Below are 21,970 nucleotides of genomic sequence, written 5' to 3' on the forward strand. Positions count from 1 at the left end.
TGGTCAGTACTTAGTAACACCAACTTTGGCAAGTATCACAGCTTGTAAACGCTTTCTGTAGCCAGCTAAAGGAAAAGGGCCCGAAGCAAAAGTGTGGGCACCCTGCATGGTCAGTACTTAGTAACACCAACTTTGGCAAGTATCACAGCTTGTAAACGCTTTCTGTAGCCAGCTAAGAGTCTTTCAATTCTTGTTTGGGGGATTTTCGCCCATTCTTCCTTGCAAAAGGCTTCTAGTTCTGTGAGATTCTTGGGCCGTCTTGCATGCACTGCTCTTTTGAGGTCTATCCACAGATTTTCGATGATGTTTAGGTCAGGGGACTGTGAGGGACATGGCAAAACCTTCAGCTTGTGCCTTTTGGGGTAGTCCATTGTGGATTTTGAGGTGTGTTTAGGATCGTTATCGTATTGTAGAAGCCATCGTCTTTTCACCTTCAGCTTTTTTATAGACTGTGTGATGTTTGCTTCCAGAATTTGCTGTTATTTAATTGAATTCATTCTTCCCTCTACCAGTGAAATTTTCCCCGTGTCGCTGGCTGCAACACAAGCCCAAAGTATGATCGAGCCACCACCATGCTTAACAGTTGGAGAGGTGTTCTTTTCATGAAATTCTGCACCCTTTTTTCTCCAAACTTTCCTGCGTCCTCACCACAAAATTCAGCATCAGAAGTTTGCAAAGGACCATCTAAACAAGCCTGATGCATTTTGGAAACAAGTCCTGTGGACTGATGAAGTTAAAATAGAACTTTTTGGCTGCAATGAGCAAAGGTATGTTTGGAGAAAAAAGGGTGCAGAATTTCATGAAAAGAACACCTCTCCAACTGGGTGAGATTGGGGGTGGATCGATCTTGCTTTGGGCTTGTGTTATAGCCAGTGGCATGGGGAACATTTCAGTGGTAGAGGGAAGAATGAATTCAATTAAATAACAGCAAATTCTGGAAGCAAACATCACACCATCTGTAAAAAAGCTGAAGATGAAAAGAGGATGGCTTCTACAACTGGAATAACGATCCTAAACACACCTCAAAATCCACAATGGACTACCTCAAGAGGCACAAGTTGAAGTTTTTGCCATGGCTCTCACAGTCCCCCGACCTAAACATCATCAAAAATCTGTGGATAGACCTCAGAGAGCAGTGTATGCAAGATAGCCCAAGAATCTCACAGAACAAGAAGCCTTTTGCAAGGAAGAATGGGCGAAAATCCCCCAAACAAGAATTGAAAGACTCTTAACTGGCTACAGAAAGCATTTCCAAGCTGTGATACTTGCCAAAGGGGGTGTTACTAAGTACTGACCATGCAGGGTGCCCAAACTTTTGTTTTGGGCCCCTTTCCTTTTTTGTTATTTTGAAACTGTAAAAGATGGAAATTAAAAAAGTAATCTTGCTTAAAATATTAAAGAAATGTGTCATCTTTAACTTTATGCCTTTTGGAAATCAGGTCATCTTTTATTCACTTAGCTATTCACAGTAACAGAAATTTTGACCAGGGGTGCCCAAACTTTTGCATGCCACTGTATATTTTCCAATTCTGTGTGTTCAAAGATTTTTTAAAAATAATGACATCATGTTGTTACTAATTTGTATATGGCAATGGATAATGTGACATTTTGCAATGAGTTGACATGTAGATATGTATCACCTAATAATGCTTATTTTTGTTTCCTCTCAGGGTGAATAATTGCGTGGGATTTTCAAACTACAAATATTTTATGCTTTTTTTAGCATATTCTCTGTTATATTGTTTATTCATTGCAGCAACAGTACTACAATATTTCATCAAGTTTTGGACAGTAAGTTCAATTTTATCATTGCATCTTTTCTATTACATGTTCCATTGAAGATGAATTTGTGAAAATTTCATTTTGAAGTTTTTCCCCCATCTTAAAAAAAACTAAAGATTCATTGAAGTCTTGATGAAAAGCTGTGTAGATTCTGATGTCAGTGATCCACAACATCAGAAAGCCACCCTCCCAGAAGATTAAGAATTGATTTAAAAAAAACAGAAGTCCCAAATTATATCACAGAAGACAGAGGGTGGTGGTAGATGGAACGTATTCTGCCTGGAGGTCGGTGACCAGTGGTGTTCCGCAGGGATCTGTTCTGGGACCCCTGCTCTTTGTGATTTTTATAAATGGATGAGGATGTGGAAGGGTGGGTTAGTAAGTTTGCTGATGATACAAAGGTTGGTGGTGGTGTGGATAGTGTAGAAGGTTGCTGTAGATTACAACAGGATATTGATAGAATGCAGAGCTGGGTTGAGAAGTGGCAGATGGAGTTCAACCCAGATAAGTGTGAAGTGATACACTTCAGGAGATCAAATTCAAAGGCAGAATACAAGGTTAATGGCAGGACTCTTAGCAGTGTGGAGGAACAGAGGGATCTTGGGATCCACGTCCATAGATCCGTCAAAGTTGCCATGCAGGTCGATAGGGTTGTTAAGAAGGCAAATGTGGAGTGTTGGCCTTTATTAGTCGGGGTATTGAGTAAGAGCCACGAGGTGATAGAGACTTTTTCCCAGTGCGACAATGGCTAACACGAGGGGACATAATTTTAAGGTGATTGGAGGAAGGTATAAGGGGGATGTCAGGGGTAAGTTTTTTTACACAGAGAGTGGTGGGTGTGTGGAATGCACTGCCGGCAGAGGTTGTGGGGGCAGATACATTAGGCACATTTAAGAGACTCTTAGGCACAGGGATGATAGAAAACTAGGGGGCTATGTGGGAAGGAAGGGTTAGAGCAGGCTAAAATGTCAGCACAACATTGTGAGCCGAAGGGCCTGTACTGTGCTGTAGTGTTCTGTGTTCTATATCACTGACAGTTATAATAATTTTAATGTTATACCCACCCCTATCATCCCTGGAGCAGAATCCACCTTACAAACCAAATCCCAGTCCTCTCCAGCAGCATTCAATTTTGTTAAATTACTAGAAGGTTCATCCTGTGTTCAAGTTTGTAAATCTATGAAGGACCCAGGATAGGTGAAATTACACCTGGAAATTAGTAACTTGAAGAGAAATTAAATGGTTTGTGCCTGTCAATACAGAAGCAGGCAGAAGAGACTCCCCCAAATATCTATGGATTGAATGAAAAGCTGCAGGAAATTAGCATTACATTTTTTAAATGGAGAAATTAATGAAAGTCAGTAAATCCTTGGGATCTGATGACTTGCATCCCAAGATTCTAAAAGAGCTGGCCATAGAGATGGTAGATACTCTGATTGTTATCTTCCACAATTTCACAGTTTTGAAATAATTTTGAAACAAAATTAGAGCATAAAGGGTTAACAATATATTGTCATGGATTGAGGACTAGTTCGTGGACAGAAAGCTAAGGAATAAATGGGGCCCAAGCTGGTCACAATCTATATAATGATTTGGATGAAAGGGTTAAGTGCAATACATCCAAGTTTTCTGATTATAAATCTGGGTAGCAGAAGGTGGATAAAAGCAATGTCATCCACTTTGGCAAAAGAAGTAAAGTGATATTTTCTTAAAAATGGTAAGAGATCAAAAAAGTTTGGTGCTTAAAGGGATTTGGTATCCTCTTTCCAGAATGACTGAAGTTAGCATCCCATATAGGTAAACAATATGTTGGCTTTTTACTACAAGAGGATGAGAGTGCAAAAGTAAAGGCATCTTATTGCAATTATTCAAAGCCCAGTGAGAACACACCATAAGTGTCTGGTCTTCCTATCTAAGGAATTATGTACTTGTGATGGTAGGTGTGCAAGAAGGTTGGCCAGATTGATTCTTAGGATGGGGGCTTTGTTTTACAAGAGGTGATTAAGCAAACTAGGCTTGTATTGTCTTGAGTTCAGAAAGCAGGAGATAATGGTAGTAAAATGGTCATGGGGCATGACACGCAAGATGCAGCGAGGGTATTTCTCCCGGCTGAGGTGTTTAGAACCAGGCATCACAATATCAAAATAAGGAATTGGCCATTCAGGACTGATGGTAAGAAATGTCTTCACCCAAAGGGTCGTCAATCTTTGGAATTTTTTATCCAGGAGAGCTGTGAAGTCTCTGTCTCTCCAGTATGTTCAATGCTGAGTTTGAAAGATTTTTGAATATTAAGAGAATCGAGATATGGATTTATGCAAAATCACTCCCTATTTGAAATATACTGCAGACTCTATATGAAATCTGTGAAATTACATTTGATATGCAAGGTAATACTCGTATTAATCTAAAATGTCTTTGGTTAAATTTTAGTAATCATCAAGATGGTGCTGATTGAAATATTTTTCCATATTTTGTACACAGTGCTAGCTTCAAGCACTTCAAGCTCTGGTTTAGAATGGATTTATACATGTTCCAACTGTGTTCCTGGATCCAAACCAGAGAGCACTGGTGCTATGCTAGTATGATATTTCCTTTTTGGTTTATCAGTAAGATTGGCAATTTCAGATAAATTGCAGGTGGTTTGGTGCACAGTAGGGAGTGAATTGAAACTATAGACTTGCTTCATGTAAAACCAAAGAGGAAGGAAATTCCAATGTGTTTAGTGCAGTTTTCTATTTGTCATTTCTCCTGATTCCTTTGGCCTTTTGTGCACTCACCCACCTATTTGAAAGGAAATAGTTCTGAGGCTTTATGTAATCCTTATCATAACTTCTAATTTTACTCCCTTGAAACTGTGGAAACGGTATTGCAAAATATTTGCATTCCATGTATTGAAAGTGAATGACACCACCTTTGTCTTCAGCTGTAGCACCAAATGCAAACAAAAGGTTTTAGACTCTGCAGTGAGCTTAAAAGCAGGATTATTTCCTACTTTCAATATAAAACTCAAAGATTTCAAATGAGTATCTTCACTATTTAGAAGGTACAGGAAAATAGAGTCAAAGAGTTATGCAGCACAGAAACAGCTGCTTTGGCCCAACTCATCCATGCCAACAAAGGTGCCTACCTGAGCTAGTCCCATTTGCCTATGTTTGACCCATATCCCTCTGAAGCTGTCTTATCTATTTATCTGTCTAAATGTCTTTTAATCATTGTAATTGTACCCATTTCTACCACCTCCTCTGGCAGCTCGTTCTATATACATCCACCCTTCGTGTGGGAAAAAGTTGCCCTCAGTTCCCCTTTAAATGTTTTCCTATGCTCTCTCTATTTTTAAGACTCTCCTTCCCTGGGAAAAAGTCTGTGACCATTCACATTATTATGATTTTGTACAAGGTTACCCCTCAGCCTCCTACGTTCCAGGGGATAAAGGTCAGACCTATCCAGTCTTTCCTCATAACTCAAGTCTTCCAGTCTCAGTAACATCCTTGTGAATCTTTTCTGCGCCCTTTCCAGTTTAATGACATTCTTCCTATAGATAGGCAAACATAACTGCACACAATACTCAAGTGCGGTCTCACCAGCATCTTGTGCTGCTGTAATATGACATCCCAACTCTTGTACTCAGTGCCCTGAATGATGAAGGCAATTATGCCAAACACCTTCTTCACCATTTTGTCTACCTGTGTCACCACTTTCAGAGAGCTATGCACTTGCACCCCTCGGTCTTTCTGTTCTACAACACTCTCCAGGGCCCTGCCATTTACAGTGTAGGTCCTGCCCAGGTTTTGCTTCCCAAAATGTAACACTTCGCAATTGTCCAAGTTAAATTCCATGTGCTATTCCTTGGCCCACTTTACCACCTGATCAAGATTCTGTTGTAATCTGAGATAACCTTCACTGTCCACAAAAATTTATTAACCATACCGACTACATTCTCGTCCAAATCATTAATATAGATGAAAAACAACAGTGGACCCAGCACTGAACTATGGTCACTGGTCCCAGAATGTTCCCCCATTGACATTTCAGTCACTTGCCCTGCCTCATTTCCCAATAGGAGGTAGAGTGTTGCTATCTGTACGAGAAAACTTTCCTGGATACACTTAACAAATTCCACCCCATCCAAGCCCTTGAGATGAGAGCTGATTTGTAAATCAGTTTTAATTATGTCCATATTAAGATATGAAGATAGCAGAGTTAGCAAATTAATCATGATGAATCTACCTTTTTTTTTACTGAAAGTCTTACTTATTTTAAGTTTAAGGCTTTTGCTTTGTTCTTTGGGCAGCATTTCTCTGTGAAATGTTTTTGTTTCAGCAGTTGACCCTAAAAGTTGTTTATGGTACAAATTAAAATCACTATGTTATAGCATGTAGTCACAAATGTTGGAGTTTTAATACTTCATTTAAAAATGGATTTAAGAACTGTATGTTAATTTATCTCCTGAGTAGTTTCACTGTTGTCAAAAACATAGCGTATCTTAAGGGTATTCTCCACATCTCATTCTCTGAAGCATGACAAATTAATTGATTTCAGAAATCATTCTCTATACCTTTTCTCTTGTGTATGAGTTGGGAGGTGTTGCCATCTCAACTGAATATTTTAGTTTTGTTAGAATTTATTGTTCATTTTCAGTATAACAGCCAGTGAATTCCTTGTTTTTTAAATCAAATACTTTAAATGAGATTATCCTTGCACTGTTATTAGCATTGTCTATTTACTATTAAGTGGAAACCTCAGTTTAAAAACGTATATAAATGTAGACATTATAATGGCCATTACGTACGATATATAACTTCAATTATTTTTTGGTGTGAATTTCTCTTTGTGAGCTTTGTGTCAACCTTTCCATTGCTGTTTACCTGTTCCTTCATTTCAGAATTGTTTCTGATGTAATGTCCTCATGTGTTTGCAATCTCTAATATCAAGTTTTGTACTAAATATTTGAAGAAATAAAATTTGGTGGTTATTGCCTGGAATGATACAATGTTGAAAAGTGGAATTGAGCGAATGGAAGGATTACTTGTAATTTGTGATCCAAATCTAAAGTCGGTGACAGTTAATGTTATGCAAATGACTAATCTGTTATACTTCTTACTATTTAAGGTAAGATTACTTGAACCATTATGTGTAATTCAAAAACATCACAAAAAGTCAGCTTAAGTATCTTTATGAAGTCATTGTTTTAAAGTTTTTATCATTGGAAGAGTAGGAGATTGCGTTTGGATTGATGACTCCACAGTATGAATCATCCTGGAAAAATAATTTACTAATTCAACTGGGGTAGGCCAAATCCACAGATATGCTGTTTGGCAGTAATTCTTCCATGCCAATCTCCCACAGTAACATTAATCTTGTAGCTTGCCATCTATAAACATTTTCAAAATCAACAACAGAAAAGTCAGGATATTGTAGTCAAGTCCAGTTTTTAATCAAGAATGCCATACAATATACTCCTATAATGTTCAGTATGAGGTGGAACATTCATGTTGTCACTCATAACCTAACCTTTTCAAAGTCTGTGGTTTCAGATTTTGTTCAAAATCACTCCTTTTTTTAAAACAAAAAGTGAAGAATGTATTTTTCAGAGATCACTCTATCAGGAAGGTGTATGTTGAAATTCTCTTCATTAAAATTGTTGTTATGAAAATGCCTGTTGGTGCAAGGATTTTGCTTAATCTTCATAAAAAGTGTGTATTGTTTCCAGAAAACTATTTAGTTGAAATTCCTTTACAATCCTACCAGAACTACCTTGGCAGCAAACAAAATTAGAAAGAAATCAAATATGTAAATATTTTAGAATACCACACGAAAATAGATTTTTTTTATATTTTGGTCATTTTATGAAATATTCTCCATCTTGTCAATCAGCTCTCCTGAATTGGAGGATGGCTTGAATAAATAACTGGCAAATTTTCAGTAAACTAAAATAGAACCTCATCCTATACAAATAAAAGGTCAGCAACTAATCACAGTCACTCACAAGGTCACTATCTTATTTTCAAAAACTATAAAATAAAATGTTGTCCTCATTGGAAGAACGTGGGCTTACAAAATGGGCATGTCAAACAGTATTTTCAGTTACCCCAGTAACCCTGGGTTAAATAATTTTTCTATTTCTTACATGCAACTGTTATATTCCATTGGATCATGTTTAGCTAAATCTATTCTGAAATAGGTGAACCCATTTCCCCAGATGATTCAGTATGATATGGTACCAAGCAATATAGATAAGAGGGATCCACGTTCTGTGCTGGATTAGCTCTTGAGAATGACAATGAGGATACGAAAATAAGCTCCGTGTGTTTGGGCAAATGATCGCAGTGACTCATGGTGGAAAGATACATGTGTGGACTTAAAGTAAGGTTATAATGGAACTCTAATGTAATGCTGTATCATTTACTAGCCCTACTAATTAATGTTGGGTCACCACTTGAACAATGAGCAATTGCGTAAGGTACCAGAGGGATGCTGGTATTCTCAGAACCATAAACCAGTATTACAGTGCATTCAATAGGTTGACATCTCAATTGAGGCTTTGTTTTATGGTACCCATGGCATTCCTAGCTTTGTTCTGAAGAGAAACTGGAAGTCATTTGGGGAAATGGCGAAAACTGCTTTTGACATATGACAGCTCTTCAGCTGAACACATCAGTCCAACTTTTTTTAAAGTACCTTATTTATCTTGACTAATGTTTCCTTCATTATTCCCAAAAAGGATATAACATGTATTCTGCAGTCCTCATTATCATCAATGCATGACTTCAGCTTATTTGCCATGTGTTCCTATAGCGTTGTGCATCAGATATTAGTCCTCAGTCGTGTAGCAGCGAAAATTGTGAGTGTCACCTGTTTGATTTATGCTTTTTAAACAGTGCTTAGATAGATGAAGTAATCTTTAGCAATTCAGTGTATTTTGAGTATGCCAAACTAACTCCCTTCCCTGCTTGGAAGTGTAATCTTTTTACTTTTATTGTAAGAAAAACCATTAATTGTCAGATTTCATAAATGAATTGATATACAAATGGGCATATCTAAATATTTATTTCATTTTTGGTAGTGAAATATTGCAATGTAGTGGTACAGCATTTCTGCTAATGTCTTCTGTGCTTTTATCCATATATCACCCCTAAATATTCCTGTCAATTTTAATTTATTAGTGAAAATATTCACTTTTTGAATGTGGTAAAATATGAAGGCACAAGACAGATAATTTTTCCTTCCAAAGCACATTAAATCTTATGAGAGGAAGTATAATTTCTGGTGGTGCAGAAAATAAGAGACTTGAAGGGTTACATTCACAAAAGTTCTGAATTGAATAAGTATTTTTTTAAATAAAATTTATTGTAGATCCGTGGTTATATAAATAGAGTTACAGAGTAGAAATTTAAATGTAGTTATTGCTGAACCTTTTATAAATTGCTACCCATTTCTGGGCGTCACACTTTGGTAAAGAGTTCAAGTCCCTGGAAGGACCGCATAGGAAATGTATTAATTTACAAGTATTTCACTGTATTAATAAAGTCCAAGCTTTACCATCAGTGAAAGGCAAAATTTTTTTCTCAGAAATATCATGTAAAACAATCTCTGCAGCATACCAATTTATGGTTCTTAAATTTCTTGTTAAATGATAGTTTCTGGTTGGTATTATTTACCTTAATTTAGTTCCATATCATCCTACTATCGCTCAGTTCGAGCGAAGAAAAAGTATAGCTACCGTTGTGGTTTACAACAATGTCAGTTCAAGGCTATACTCTCTGAATGCCCAGTTTCCGGCTGAGAGGTGGTCAGCTGCCACTTCAGTGAGAGGCATGACAAATTTGGAGAACTAAGCCATTATCTGCTCACTCCTAAAGAGTGGAAGCACAAAATATGGGCAGTGTCTTTGGATCATGTTGCCTTTTGACCTTGTCAGGGATTGTGTAATTGACATGATGGAAACCAAAACATAAGAAAATAGCAGCTTCTTAAAATTAAAGATGATGTTAGAGGGCTTCCCTGATTAAAGTACCACATGAATTCACATTAAAGTGCATAACCTGTAATGGTTCTTTGTGTTAATTTCAGTGGTGTTTCCTGGGTTAGAGAAGTAGGCATTAGCAGCTAGGCTCAACTGGTAGTATTTTCACATGAAATCAACATTTTCTGTTCAATGTTGACAACAAATACTTAACTCTGATATTCCAGTGTTTATTGAGGATGTATGTATTGTCAAATGTCCTCTGCTTCCTCAGGTCACAATTGTTCTTCTGATTCAAGTGGAAATTTAGGTCTTGCAGCACAACATTGAAAGCTGAGTTCTTTCAACGTGCTTTCCTAAAATAGAACACCTAAAAGTTTGAACTGTTCATTCATCTAATTTACTCTTTGTGACCCTCTCGGGATAGAGGTCCTGAAGAGACAATGTGCTGAATGAATGCAACATTACCTGAAATTGTAGCTTGTAACAGACTCATTAACGGTTGCAGATAAAATGTACATACAGAAATGTTAAATTACAGTTTCTGTGGTTGTTTAATAAAAAAAACTTTTCTTGCATGTGTATGAGCAAAAGAATCCTATTTCCAAAAACAGGTGACACAATAGATGGCTCAATTTTCATATAGATGTTTATGTGCAAATAGAATGTTGTACATGAACAAATTCATGATTTTCCCATCCCATCCCATCCCATCCATGCGTATTTGCATGGCTCAAGAATCAATGAATTAATCAAGTTTTCATTAAAGTGTGTCTTTATTTGCATATAGCTTTGTCGCAGGAAATCATCAGCGAATTGCCCTAAGGTAAAATGCCATTGCATTCCTTATTTGGTGTACTTTGGTATTGAAATGGTGAAGTTGAAATTGTGCAGTGCATTTGGCTTTGATATTACAGTTGCAAAAGGTATATATTTTTCATATGATTCAATATATGTTTTTACATGTTTTACGTGAATCATACTGACTATTAGCCTGTGGTTCCCTTCAGAATTTCCAGCAATGTGATGTTTATGTCTCAGCGTGTCCTGGACTTCTGCACCTGTGCAGGGAAAGATAGAAGCCCAGGGTGTACAAGAAATCAGATATCAATGCATCTTACTGCCTGCTCCCTTGCTATACTAACTATTGAGTTCAGTAGCAGAGCAGTGACACAATGAAGAGCATGATCAGATGTACTTGCACTGTATACCAGGAAAGGCTGATGACCCCGTGCAATGAGAGAGTGCACCAACTTCTTGACTTGTTTTACTTTATTTGTTGATATTTTGATGTGTTCTTAATTAAACTGCTTTATAAATTATTATTGCTTTAAGGTAATGCTATCAGTGAAATTTTAATTCTCAAAAGTGCAATGTTTTCAAAAATACTCCCAAAAAATTACAGTTAAAAGATAAGAAAAGTAACTTTGCTTCCTGCCATGTCTAAGTATTTGTTGAATGATGAACCTGCCTTTCAGTATGTACTTTTGAAGGATACTTTCATTTTACACTGAGTTGCATAACAGTTATATGGCTGGTGACTTGTTCATAAGGAGAATTTTAATGGGTGGATATGAAAACCTTGGGCGACCGTAATAACATTAGCACTCAGTTCACACATTACTCCTAAATAGATGCAAGTCTAGGTCTTCTACACGTGCTCTGTCAAAAGCACAAGTCCTGGATTTACTAACAGATTCCAAGCACTATTTTATCAGTTTGCTTTCCTGCTGGACTCCACATGAAGTTCAGACAATGCGACTGGGTCTGTGATAATTCAAGCCAACACAAATTTTTTAAAAAGTATTATTGGATTGCTTGAGAGCCACAAGTTCAATAGTGTATTGTATGTTTGTAATGCACAAAGCAATTGATTTATAGCGCAAAATCAGTCATATTGCATTTTTGTAGATTGCATTATGTGCAGTACACAATGAGACTTTTTGTGCTGAGTATGTAGTGTGTACTCTGGTGATGGCAATCCACATGTAACACCCGCTTTGTACGCTTGGGAAATTATGGATGTGAAGTTAATAGTGCAGATCATGCACAGGAAAGCAGCTGTTAACTTGGTCTCCAACTGTATTATTTAAAGGGATGATTGGTTATTTGTGGATTTGTTGGAGAAGAGCTTTGCACTTTGAAGTCTTTTGAAAGTCCGGATAAATGCTGATATCAAGGTAGCATTTGATTCTTGCCTATTTTGGGTGCTTTAGTTGCGCTCCTGCAAGAGCAGGAGAGAGGGAAGAGGACTCTAGCTGGGAGCACCTGTACCTCATGCCATCTTGGAGACTCATTCCTCCTTCCAACTGTCTGAAGAACATTTTATTAAGATTAAGAAGTTAATAATAAAAAAAACCCGTAGATGCTGGAAGTCTGAAATAAAAACAAAATCCAGGAAACACTCGGGAGCTGAAGCGTTTCTGATGAAGGGTCTTAAATCTAAAACATTATTTCTTTTTCTCTTTCCATAGATCAAGCCTGACCTGCTGAGTGTTTCCAGCATTTTCTCTCTTTTTTAAGCGGTTTAAGGTTCCTAAGGCAGTAGTAACTGAGATTGGTCTGTGTCTGGATTGCTCTGCCTGAAGTTCTGAATCATTCCTGGCAATGCTAGCTAACAAATGCCAGATCTTTCAACTTGTGCTCACCATTGCATGTTTGACACGACTGGTGTTTTTACTCTCAAAGAGTAATTACAAAACAAACATACAAATTAGAGGTAGGAGTAGACCACTCACCCCTTCAAACTTGCACCAGTATTTAGTAAGGTCTTGGCTGATCAGATTGTAACCTCAACTTTGCGTTCTACCTAACTTGCAGTAACCTTTCATCCCCTTGCTTATAGTGTGTCCACCAGTGTCCTAAAGATATTCAAAGGCTCTGCTTCCATTTCCCTTCATGAAACAGAATTCCAAAGACTCGCAACTCACAGCAAAACAAAAACTGCCTCATTTATCTTAAGTGGGCAGTCCATTATTTTTAAACTGTAGCCCACAAAATGAAACATCCTCTCTAGGTCTACCCTGTTGACACCCCTCAGGACCTCATGTTTCAATCAAGTCCTCTCTCAGTCTTCTGAAATCCAGTGGATGTGAGCCTAAAGCTGTCCAAGCTTTCTCCATAAAACAACTTTCCCATTCTAGGTAAAGTTTCCCATGTTGCTGCTTCTTGAGCATACAAATTTAGTAGGATTGCTGGCTTCCTGAAACTAAGAGCAATATCTGCCTCATCTGAATCCAGAGCACCTGAAACTACATAGGTTTTTAACCCTGAAACATATAGATAGCAAGTAATTCTTATGGTCAATAAAATGCATCTAGCAGGATTGCATGAAATGTTCATCTTGAATGTTCGTCTGGAGGTAGTCCACTGTCCTTATCATAATTGTACTGCTGTGCCAATTGAATGAATGTCTCTTGGAGGACAAAGGCCATCATCATTCCAGTGCAGTCCCTTCATTCCAGTCCTAATTGTGCTGGAGAGCAGAATTAAAACTCCAGCCTTTGGATCAATAGCAGCCTGTTGGAGAGTGATAATGATGAGATTCTGTGTCCAGTAAGTTCAAGATTGCCCTGCAGTACTCTTGTGCCTTTTGATGTGTGGTATGTAACCATGTCAAAATGTGTGCATAGTCGTCGTGAGCCATGCAACAGGAAAAGAAAGAGGAGCAGAAGAGGGAAGAGGATGAAGGTGGCAAATGCTGACACAGAAAGCCCTTAGAGCTAAGCAATTTACTGTAGAAAATCCCTCCACAAGTTCAGAGAAATAGTTCTTGCCTAATTGCAGCAAACATCATAGAGATTTCACCATTTTTCCCTTGATGTTCAACAGCATTACTATTAAACATTTCTCAACAGCGACATCCCTGAGATCACAACTAACTAGCAAAACCAAGCAATTTATTACTGTTGGTGGAAAAACACGTCAGAGGCTGCATATGCCCCAGTGAGGAACCAGACTCCTTATTTAATGAAGCAATTCCACCATCTAACTTGCTGAACAGGCTGAGAATGTGCACCCGACAGCCATCTGACATGATGGAATAGACTCCAAGGAATAACTAGGCATCAAACATAATATCCTGAGGCTTTGCCCCTCTATATACCCTGATCGACAGCAGGCTGGCTGCCAAAGACTAAGTATGTAAAAAGATCTTGAACTTTTTAAATATCCCTGAGAGAGACATTTAAATCAGAGTGTTTTAAAAATGTAATAAAAAGCATTTTAATAATAAATAATAAAATAATAAGAAACATTAAAATACTAATAGTCATCTGATAGAGGTTGCCATCATGCACCTTGAGTATGCCACATCTGGTGAATAAGATGAGAAGTGAATCAGGACCCTTTCTTCAGCTATTGCTGCTCTACTGCTGGATTCAATAGAGCAGATAGTGAAATCTGCTAGCTTCTGATCTTCAGCACAACTCAGACTTCTATGTTTGACTGCACATGTGTGGAAGTCCAAGACATTCTGAGCCCCAGATGGTTGATAACCAGCAATTCTCTTTGTAACCACTATTCATCAGCCATCATGATCAGACTCATTACCATTTACCTTAATACAGCCTTGAAAACCGAACAACATGCCAGATCCACCACCTGACATTGATTGTTTGGCAGCTAAGTCCACAAAATTCAGTACTACTCCTGCAAATGAGTGAGACTGAGACATGGTAGGGCTTACCCTCCAGTAAGCTGCTGCAATCTGCCAATGTAAGCTGTCTTGCAATACAGGAAAGGGTGTTAGGAAATGTGTGGCAATGTCATGTATGATGTGCCTGTCATAGCTGATTTGTCTGAAGTATAGATATGAATGCTATGGGATTGCTTGTGTTGGCAACTGCAATTTGTTGTTTTTATTAATTTTATCACCCATGAGGTAATTAAATTTCTTGAGCTCCTGGAACTGAGTCCTCTGCTTCATTGAGAGCAGTAACCTTTTTGGCTGTCCCTCTCACTGGTATTTCATTTCTGCACTTGGAGGCTTCCTTCAGCCCCGAACGTGGATGACCTCCCTACAGATGTCCACTTCTTCCACTAAGATATCTGTGAAAGAGGGTGCATTCTCTCGTACTTGTGCTGCTGTTACTGCTGTGAGTTCTCTAAAGCTACACAAGAATTTCTCATAATGGTTGGTTAAGAGGTCATCTCCCTTTTCATTGGTGCAGGCATGATATCTGATCGCACTGGTCAGTTTCAGTGGATGTGCAGGACTCCAGAGATTACTTCCTCTTACCACATGTTGAAGATTTTTTTTAAAAGTTGCAGTTGCTGTCTCCAAAGCATACAAGTATTTGTGTGAGCTGTATGCATGAGGTAGTGGAAAAGATGTTTTATAGATGTTGTACTTAAAGTATAGATGCGAGAATAGCACACCAGTTTCAACTGTGTTTTAGATTGGAGGGGAGTTCTTTGTGGAGTGGGATTGTCAGCTCCATAGGCCTAGCACAGTTTGTGCAAAAGCCCTGCAGGATTTAATTGCAGGGCTGCTTTAAGTGCATTTACCACCCAAAAGCAACCCGGTTCACAGATTAGAGGTCTTCTGGGAGAGAAACTTGTCTCTGAAAGTTTAAGGTTATGGGAGAAGCAGAGTAGATCATTGGCAAATCTGGATCACTGGCAGGGAATTTGGGCAAATTGGGGAATTCCAGTCACAGATTTGAGAGCAAAGAAGAGGGAAAATAGTGGTCAGGGCTGTACCAGTTTGAGGGGAGGGGGAGGAAGAGGTGTGGGGGGGGGTGTGGTGGTGGGAAAGAGCAAAAGATAGTGGTCAGAAGGGTCCTTTGTGGGGACCAGGCTGATTGTGATGACTAGGCAGATTGTGATAGTGGAAGAAATTTATTGGCTACCTTGGACCTGGAAGAAACACTACTGTCCTTCCTCGCCTGTAAGTAGTATTGCAGATATGCTTTCTTATTCAGAACTTCCCACTTGAATGACAGAAGGCAGGTTAAAATAAAGCTAGGCAGGCTTGCTGTGATATTTGATGTATTTTTTTAAAATTGGTATTGGTTTATTATTGTCACTTGTACCGAGGTACAGTGAAAAGCTTGTCTTACAAACCGATCGTACAGGTCAATTCATTACACAGTGTAGTTAGATTGAGTTAATACAAACTACATTGATGTATTACAGGTAAAAACAGTAACAGTTCAGAGTAAAGTGTCACAGCTACAGAGAAAGTGCAGTGCAATAAGGTGCAAAATCACAACAAGGTAGATCGTGAGGTCATAGTTCATCTCATTGTATAAGGGAACCGTTCAGTAGCCTTATTACAGTGGGGTAGAAGCTGTCCTTAAGTCTGGTGGTACGTGCTCTCAGGCACCTGTATCTTCTACCCGATGGAAGAGGAGAGAAGAGAGAATGATCTGGGTGGGTGGGGTCTTTGATTATGCTGGCTGCTTCACCAAGACAACGAGAGGTAAAGACAGAATCCAAGGAGGGGAGGCTGGTGTCGGTGATGCGCTGGGCTGTGTCCACAACTCTGCAGTTTCTTGCGGTCCTGGGCAGAGCAGTTGCCATACCAAGCCGTGATACATCCAGATAGGATGCTTTCTATGGTGCATCTGTAAAAGCTGGTGAGAGTCAAAGAGGACAAACCAAATTTCTTTAGCCTCCTGTGGAAATAGAGGTGCTGGTGAGCTTTCTGGGCCATGGCATCTACGTGATTTGACCACGACAGGCTGTTGCTGATGTTCACTCCCAGGAACTTGAAGCTCTCAACCCTCTCGACCTCAGCACCGTTGATGTAGACAGGTGCATGTACACTGCCCCTTTCCTGAAGTCAATGACCAGCTCTTTTATTTTGTTGACATTGAGGGAAAGGTTGTTGTCATGACACCATTCCACTAAACTCTCTATCTCCTTCCTGTACTCCGACTCATCGCTGTTTGAGATACAGCCTACAACGGTGGTATCATCTGCAAACTTGTAGATGGAGTTAGAGCAGAATCTGGCTATACAGTCATGAGTGTATATGGAGTAGAGGGCTGAGGACGCAGCCTTGTGGGGCACCAGTGTTGAGAATAATCGTGCCGGAGGTATTACTGCCTATCCTCACTGATTGCGGTCGGTTAGAAAGTCAAGGAACCAGTTACGGAGGGAGGTGTTGAGTCCTAGGTCTCGGAGTTTGGTCACGTTTCTTGGGATTATTGTATTGAAGGCAGAGCTGTAGTCAATAAACAATAGTCTAACGTATGTGTCTTTACTGTCCAGATGCTCTAGAGCTAAGTGTAGGGCCAGGGAGATGGCATCCGCTGTAGACCTGTTTCGGCGATAGGCAAATTGCAGTGGATCCAGGTTATCTGGTAGGCTGGAGTTGATATGAGCCATGACCAACCTCTCAAAGCACTTCATGATGGTGGATGTCAGAACCACTGGGCGGTAGTCATTGAGGCATATTACCTTGCTTTTCTTTGGTACTGGGATGATAGTGGCCTTTTCCTTTACTCCTAGTAAATGTCATTTTCTAGGAGAAAGCTACAGTGAATTTAAGTCCTTGGAATAAACCAGTTAATGATCTAGACATTTATTAACAAAGTATGTATTTCTGAAGGCTTGAAGATATCAAAAGTCAATGACATTCTGCTTTTAAATAAATGTAGAAAGGTTAGGTTTAACCATGCAGATAGAGATTTGAAAGAAAGTGATTAGAAAATTACTACATTAGCTTACTGTCAGTTATGTTCATAACTAATATTATGTAGCTGAAGTTATTTTTGCTTCTTATAGGGGGATCTGCCAGATACACATGCAAAATTCCATGTTTTGTTTCTTTTCTTTGTGGCGGCTATGTTCTTCATCAGTTTACTGTCACTCTTCAGTTACCACTGCTGGCTGGTCAGCAAAAACAGGTCTACAATAGGTAAGAGTCTTTAATTACTCAAATAATCAAAACAAATTTCCAAAGTTAAAAGTACACAGCAATTATATTTTGCATTGCTGCCCCTTATGATTGTTATTATCAAGAAAGGAGAAAGTTAACATTCTTTTTTTGTGACTGACCAATTATCGTAAAGAACTTTTCACTTTATATCTATGCAACAGGATATTCATCTACAAATTGTAAAATATTGTACTGCTTTTAACCAAACACCTTTTCCACCCTCCCCAGAGGCTTTCCGAGCACCTGTGTTTCGAAATGGTCCTGACAAAAATGGATTTAGTCTTGGAATGACCAAAAATATAAAACAGGTGTATGGTGATCAAGTAAAATATTGGCTGCTACCTATTTTTACAAGGTATGTTTGGTTCAGAGAAAAAGCAAGCACATAACCACAGATCACAGGGTGAACAGAATATGCAAGTTAGTGGAAAGTTGAAAATTTGCTGAGAATGAGAATTCAGTGCAGAATGGGAAAGTAATGCTTTTAGTCTTTAATTCATATATTAGTTTGTGTAAGTTTGATACAGTAAATATTAATACTTACAGTTAATAAACTAATAATTTAAAATTGTCTAATTCATTTTTTAAGAAAAACATAAATGAGCTGAATTTATGTTTAAAACAAATTTCGTTAGAGATGTCAATACAGGAATGCACTGCATGTGGGAGTTTTTGCAGAATAACGTGTTCCCAGATAACCACATCTCTGGCAATTCTGGATTGGGTGTTGTGCAATGAACCAGATTTGATTAAGGAGCTTAAGGCAATGGAACCCTTAGGAGGCAATGATCATAATATGATAGAATTCACCTTGCCGTTTGAGAGGGAGAAGCTAAGACCGGATATATCGGTATTATAGTTAAGTAAAGGTAACTACAGAGGCATGAGAGAGGAGCTGGCCAAAGTTGATTAGAAGGGGACCCTAGCAAGGACGATGGTAAAGCAGCAATGGCAGGACTTTTTGGGCACAGCCTCAGAATAAAAGGACATCCCTTTAGAACAGAGATGAGGAGGAATTTCTTTAGCCAGAGGGTGGTGAATCTGTGGAATTCATTGCCACAGACAACTGTGGAGGTCAAGTCATTAGGTATATTTAGAGCAGAGGTTGATTGGTTCTTGATTAGTAAGGGTGTCAAAAGTTGTGGGGAGAAGGCAGAAGAATGGGGTTGAGAGGGAATCATAAATCAGTCATGATCGAATGGCGGAGCAGACATGATGGACCAAATGGCCTAATTCTGCTCCTGTGTCTTATGGTTGAAGTCTGCAATTCAAACTTTGGACAAATTTTAACTGCAGTCAGAGGGATGGGCATTGTGATTCATTCAGGAGAATAATCTTGACACTTTGACGCAGGAGACAATTGCAACCCTCAGGCAAGAGAGGTGTGTTTAGATCTGGTTAGTGGTCAGGGGCTAGAGGATGTAACTTCAGCAGTTGCTCATTTATAAAGAGCTGTGGTTGTCCTGGGGATTGCCAGCCCAATTGCAACATCCTCTGTTGGTATTGTAGGAAAATTAACACACACCTCAAAGTTGTACCTTTCTATTCAGATACAGAAAATCCCAAATAGTGCAAGGCCACTGGCAAGACTAAGTTAGTTAGGACATTCAAATGAGGCTGTCAAATTATCACTATTAATGGGCATGATCAATGTGAAGAGAAATGAATGTGTTAATTTCTGGAACTTTAATTGTGCCTTTTAATGTAAAAAGAATTTTTTAAAACAAAAAATTAAACGTCGATTTAACTCCATTTTGATTTCCTCCAGGCAGCCATGTTTGCAAGTCCTGGCTCCCTCTGGGTCCTAAACTCCACTGAGGGATTCAGACACAGGAATTTTAATTTGTATTACTAGAGGTTATTAAGACAAAGCACTTTCCATTAGAGCATTTAATATATTAAAAGGCAATGGGCTCTTTGGACCATTTAAATAATATTGGCATTCTATTATTGTTTAATGGAATGATTACAATCTTGAATAACTTGCAATTTTTTAAATTGTTTGGCAGTCTTAATCTAAACTCTATTAAGGAGGAGGAGGTAAACTTAGAGGTCTGAAGAGTAGAGGAAAGTGGTGAAATGAATAAAACCAAGCAGTTTAAAGACAGGAGCCTTTTAAGACTAAGGAGAAAAAGAGCAAAAAAAAATTAAAGACATTATTTCTCAATGTTGTGAAGCATTCATAATCAGTGGATGGATTAATGAAAGGAACAGAGATATAAGTGGGTTTAATCTTTTAGCCATTATTTACAGGTGACTGCAGTGTGATATTTCAGGGTACTTGATTTTTTTTTACAAAACAGCTAAATTAAGAAAGGTGGTTGGGAAACCCTGATAATAAAGAATGATAAAGGTATAAGGAGAAAGAATTTCTTTTGCAGAAAATCAGAATGTAGAATCAATATGCATGGAGCCAAGAAATAACTGGAGGAGAACATGCTAGTTGTTGATAGATTAATTTTCTAGTCAACCTGGAAATAGGCTGCTTTAGAACTATTTCAGGATTACTCAGAAATTTAATGTATGTTTGTAAACTATATCAAACTTGCTTTTTCTTTCATATTGAATTTGACAGTGATACAGTATAACAGTAGCGTATATGCAGTGAGATTACTGGGGCAGATTGTGAAATTAGATTAAAAGGTGTGACTGAAGATAAAAGTAACATTTAAAGAAATAAATCATAATCCTTAAGGAATATACATTAAATACTTTGTAGAATAAGAATTCCACTGTAAAAGCTGAACAGCTATCACTAATTTTCAGGAAGTTAAAGAAATTGCTAGATTAAAACAGGACAATGGATAAACCTGAACATAGGGATGGGGGAGGGGCATTGTATGAGGTGCTTTGAAAATCCACATGAGATCGTCAAGAGAGTGAGAGAGGGACGACATAGAATATGACATTAAAATAGGAAGAAATGCAAAGATCCAGATGTGGAAATCTGAAATAAGATAGAAAATGCCGAAAGTACTCAGCAGGTCAGGCAATATCAATGGAGGACCAAACTGTTAATATTAAACTGCCAATAATCTGAAACATTCTCTTTGTGTTTCTCCACAAAATGCACTTGACTGGCTGAATATTTCTAACATTTTGTATTTTCCTTAAATAATACAAAAAGATTGTCAGAACTTTTACAAGTATTACAAAAAGTAGACATAGCAATGTAAATATGAATCCTTTAAAGGAAGAAACAGAAATTATAATGGAGAACTTGAATGGCACACACAATGGCAGCTAAGAACTGTGGGGATATAAGGACCTAATGAAAGTGAGGAACCTAAAGTAATAAGTAGTAGTATTTGGGACTAAAATTTGCAAATTTACTGGACTTACGTCCTATATCCTAGGGTTTTAAGAGGTAGCCCTAAGAAAAGCGAATAATCTCACTTAAGCGGATAATAATGTCATACCGTTTGGCATCTGTACTCTTCAAGGGAAGTATAAGTTAACCATACGTGTGGAAGTGCTTGTTGAGTACAAGCTTGACTTTAATAATGCCATGACCAAAAGCCTATTAATGTTGTATCATGGAAATACTGAAAAATGGTCTCTGGAATCGTACTTTAGCCTGAAACTTTTGAGAAAAGAAAGAAGTAGCATTTAATTATTTCTGGTGACATTTTTTTAAATAGCTGAAGGATCAAAGTGATCTTGTACATTAACATGGTGTAAAAACAAAACAAAAGTGTTACTAAGACTTTGAAACACTTACTTAAAATTTATCTTTTAGTTTATGTTAACCTTTTATATGAAACCATAAATTAATCCATTTATTAGGTATCTCAAAACTATCTTAACTGACAAATGAAATGCTAATAAATTATATAACATTTTTTAAATGTTTGCCAGTAACTATTAAATGTAAACAATAGTTTATCTTGCTCCAGTTTTAATTCTCCCCAAACTGAGAAGATTGAAGAAGGCAAGGTGGTGGATGTTGTCTTATCTGGACTTTTAGTAAGGCATTTGACAAGGTCCTGCATAGAATGCTGGTCCAAAAGTTTAAAGCACATGGGACCCAAGGCAAGCTGGCAAACTAGATCCAAAATTGGCTCAGTGACAGAAGGCAGAAGGTATTGGTGGAAGGGTCTTTTCTGATTGTGGAAGTCTGTGACTAGTGATGTGACGCAGGAACAAACGCTGGGGCCCTTGTTGTTTGTGATACATATCAACGAATTGGATGTGAATATAGAAGGTATGATAATTAAATTTCCAGATGACACAAAAGGTGCTGTTGTGGATAGCAGGGAAGGTTGTCTAAGGCTACAGCAGGATATAGATTAGGTAGAAAGATGGGCGAAGTGTTGGCAGATGGAATTTACTCCTGA

The 21,970-nt window shown here is 38.2% G+C and overlaps 1 protein-coding gene across 2 annotated transcripts in view; it reads left to right on the top strand.

Annotated features, from left to right (window-relative positions):
- The window catches only part of LOC127576205 (palmitoyltransferase ZDHHC20-B-like), a 67,249-nt gene that overhangs the window by 37,002 nt on the left and 8,277 nt on the right, over positions 1-21,970 (top strand). The window contains exons 7-10 of one of the 2 annotated variants that reach the window (XM_052026622.1): positions 1,671-1,791; positions 10,536-10,571; positions 17,480-17,612; positions 17,862-17,988. In XM_052026622.1, coding sequence (XP_051882582.1) covers positions 1,671-1,791; positions 10,536-10,571; positions 17,480-17,612; positions 17,862-17,988 — 417 coding nt within the window. The remainder of the gene's footprint in view (positions 1-1,670; positions 1,792-10,535; positions 10,572-17,479; positions 17,613-17,861; positions 17,989-21,970) is intronic. The other variant, XM_052026624.1, reaches the window with a different exon arrangement.

This window comes from Pristis pectinata, chromosome 11 (assembly GCF_009764475.1).
Source record: "Pristis pectinata isolate sPriPec2 chromosome 11, sPriPec2.1.pri, whole genome shotgun sequence".
Classification (NCBI taxonomy): domain Eukaryota; kingdom Metazoa; phylum Chordata; class Chondrichthyes; order Rhinopristiformes; family Pristidae; genus Pristis; species Pristis pectinata.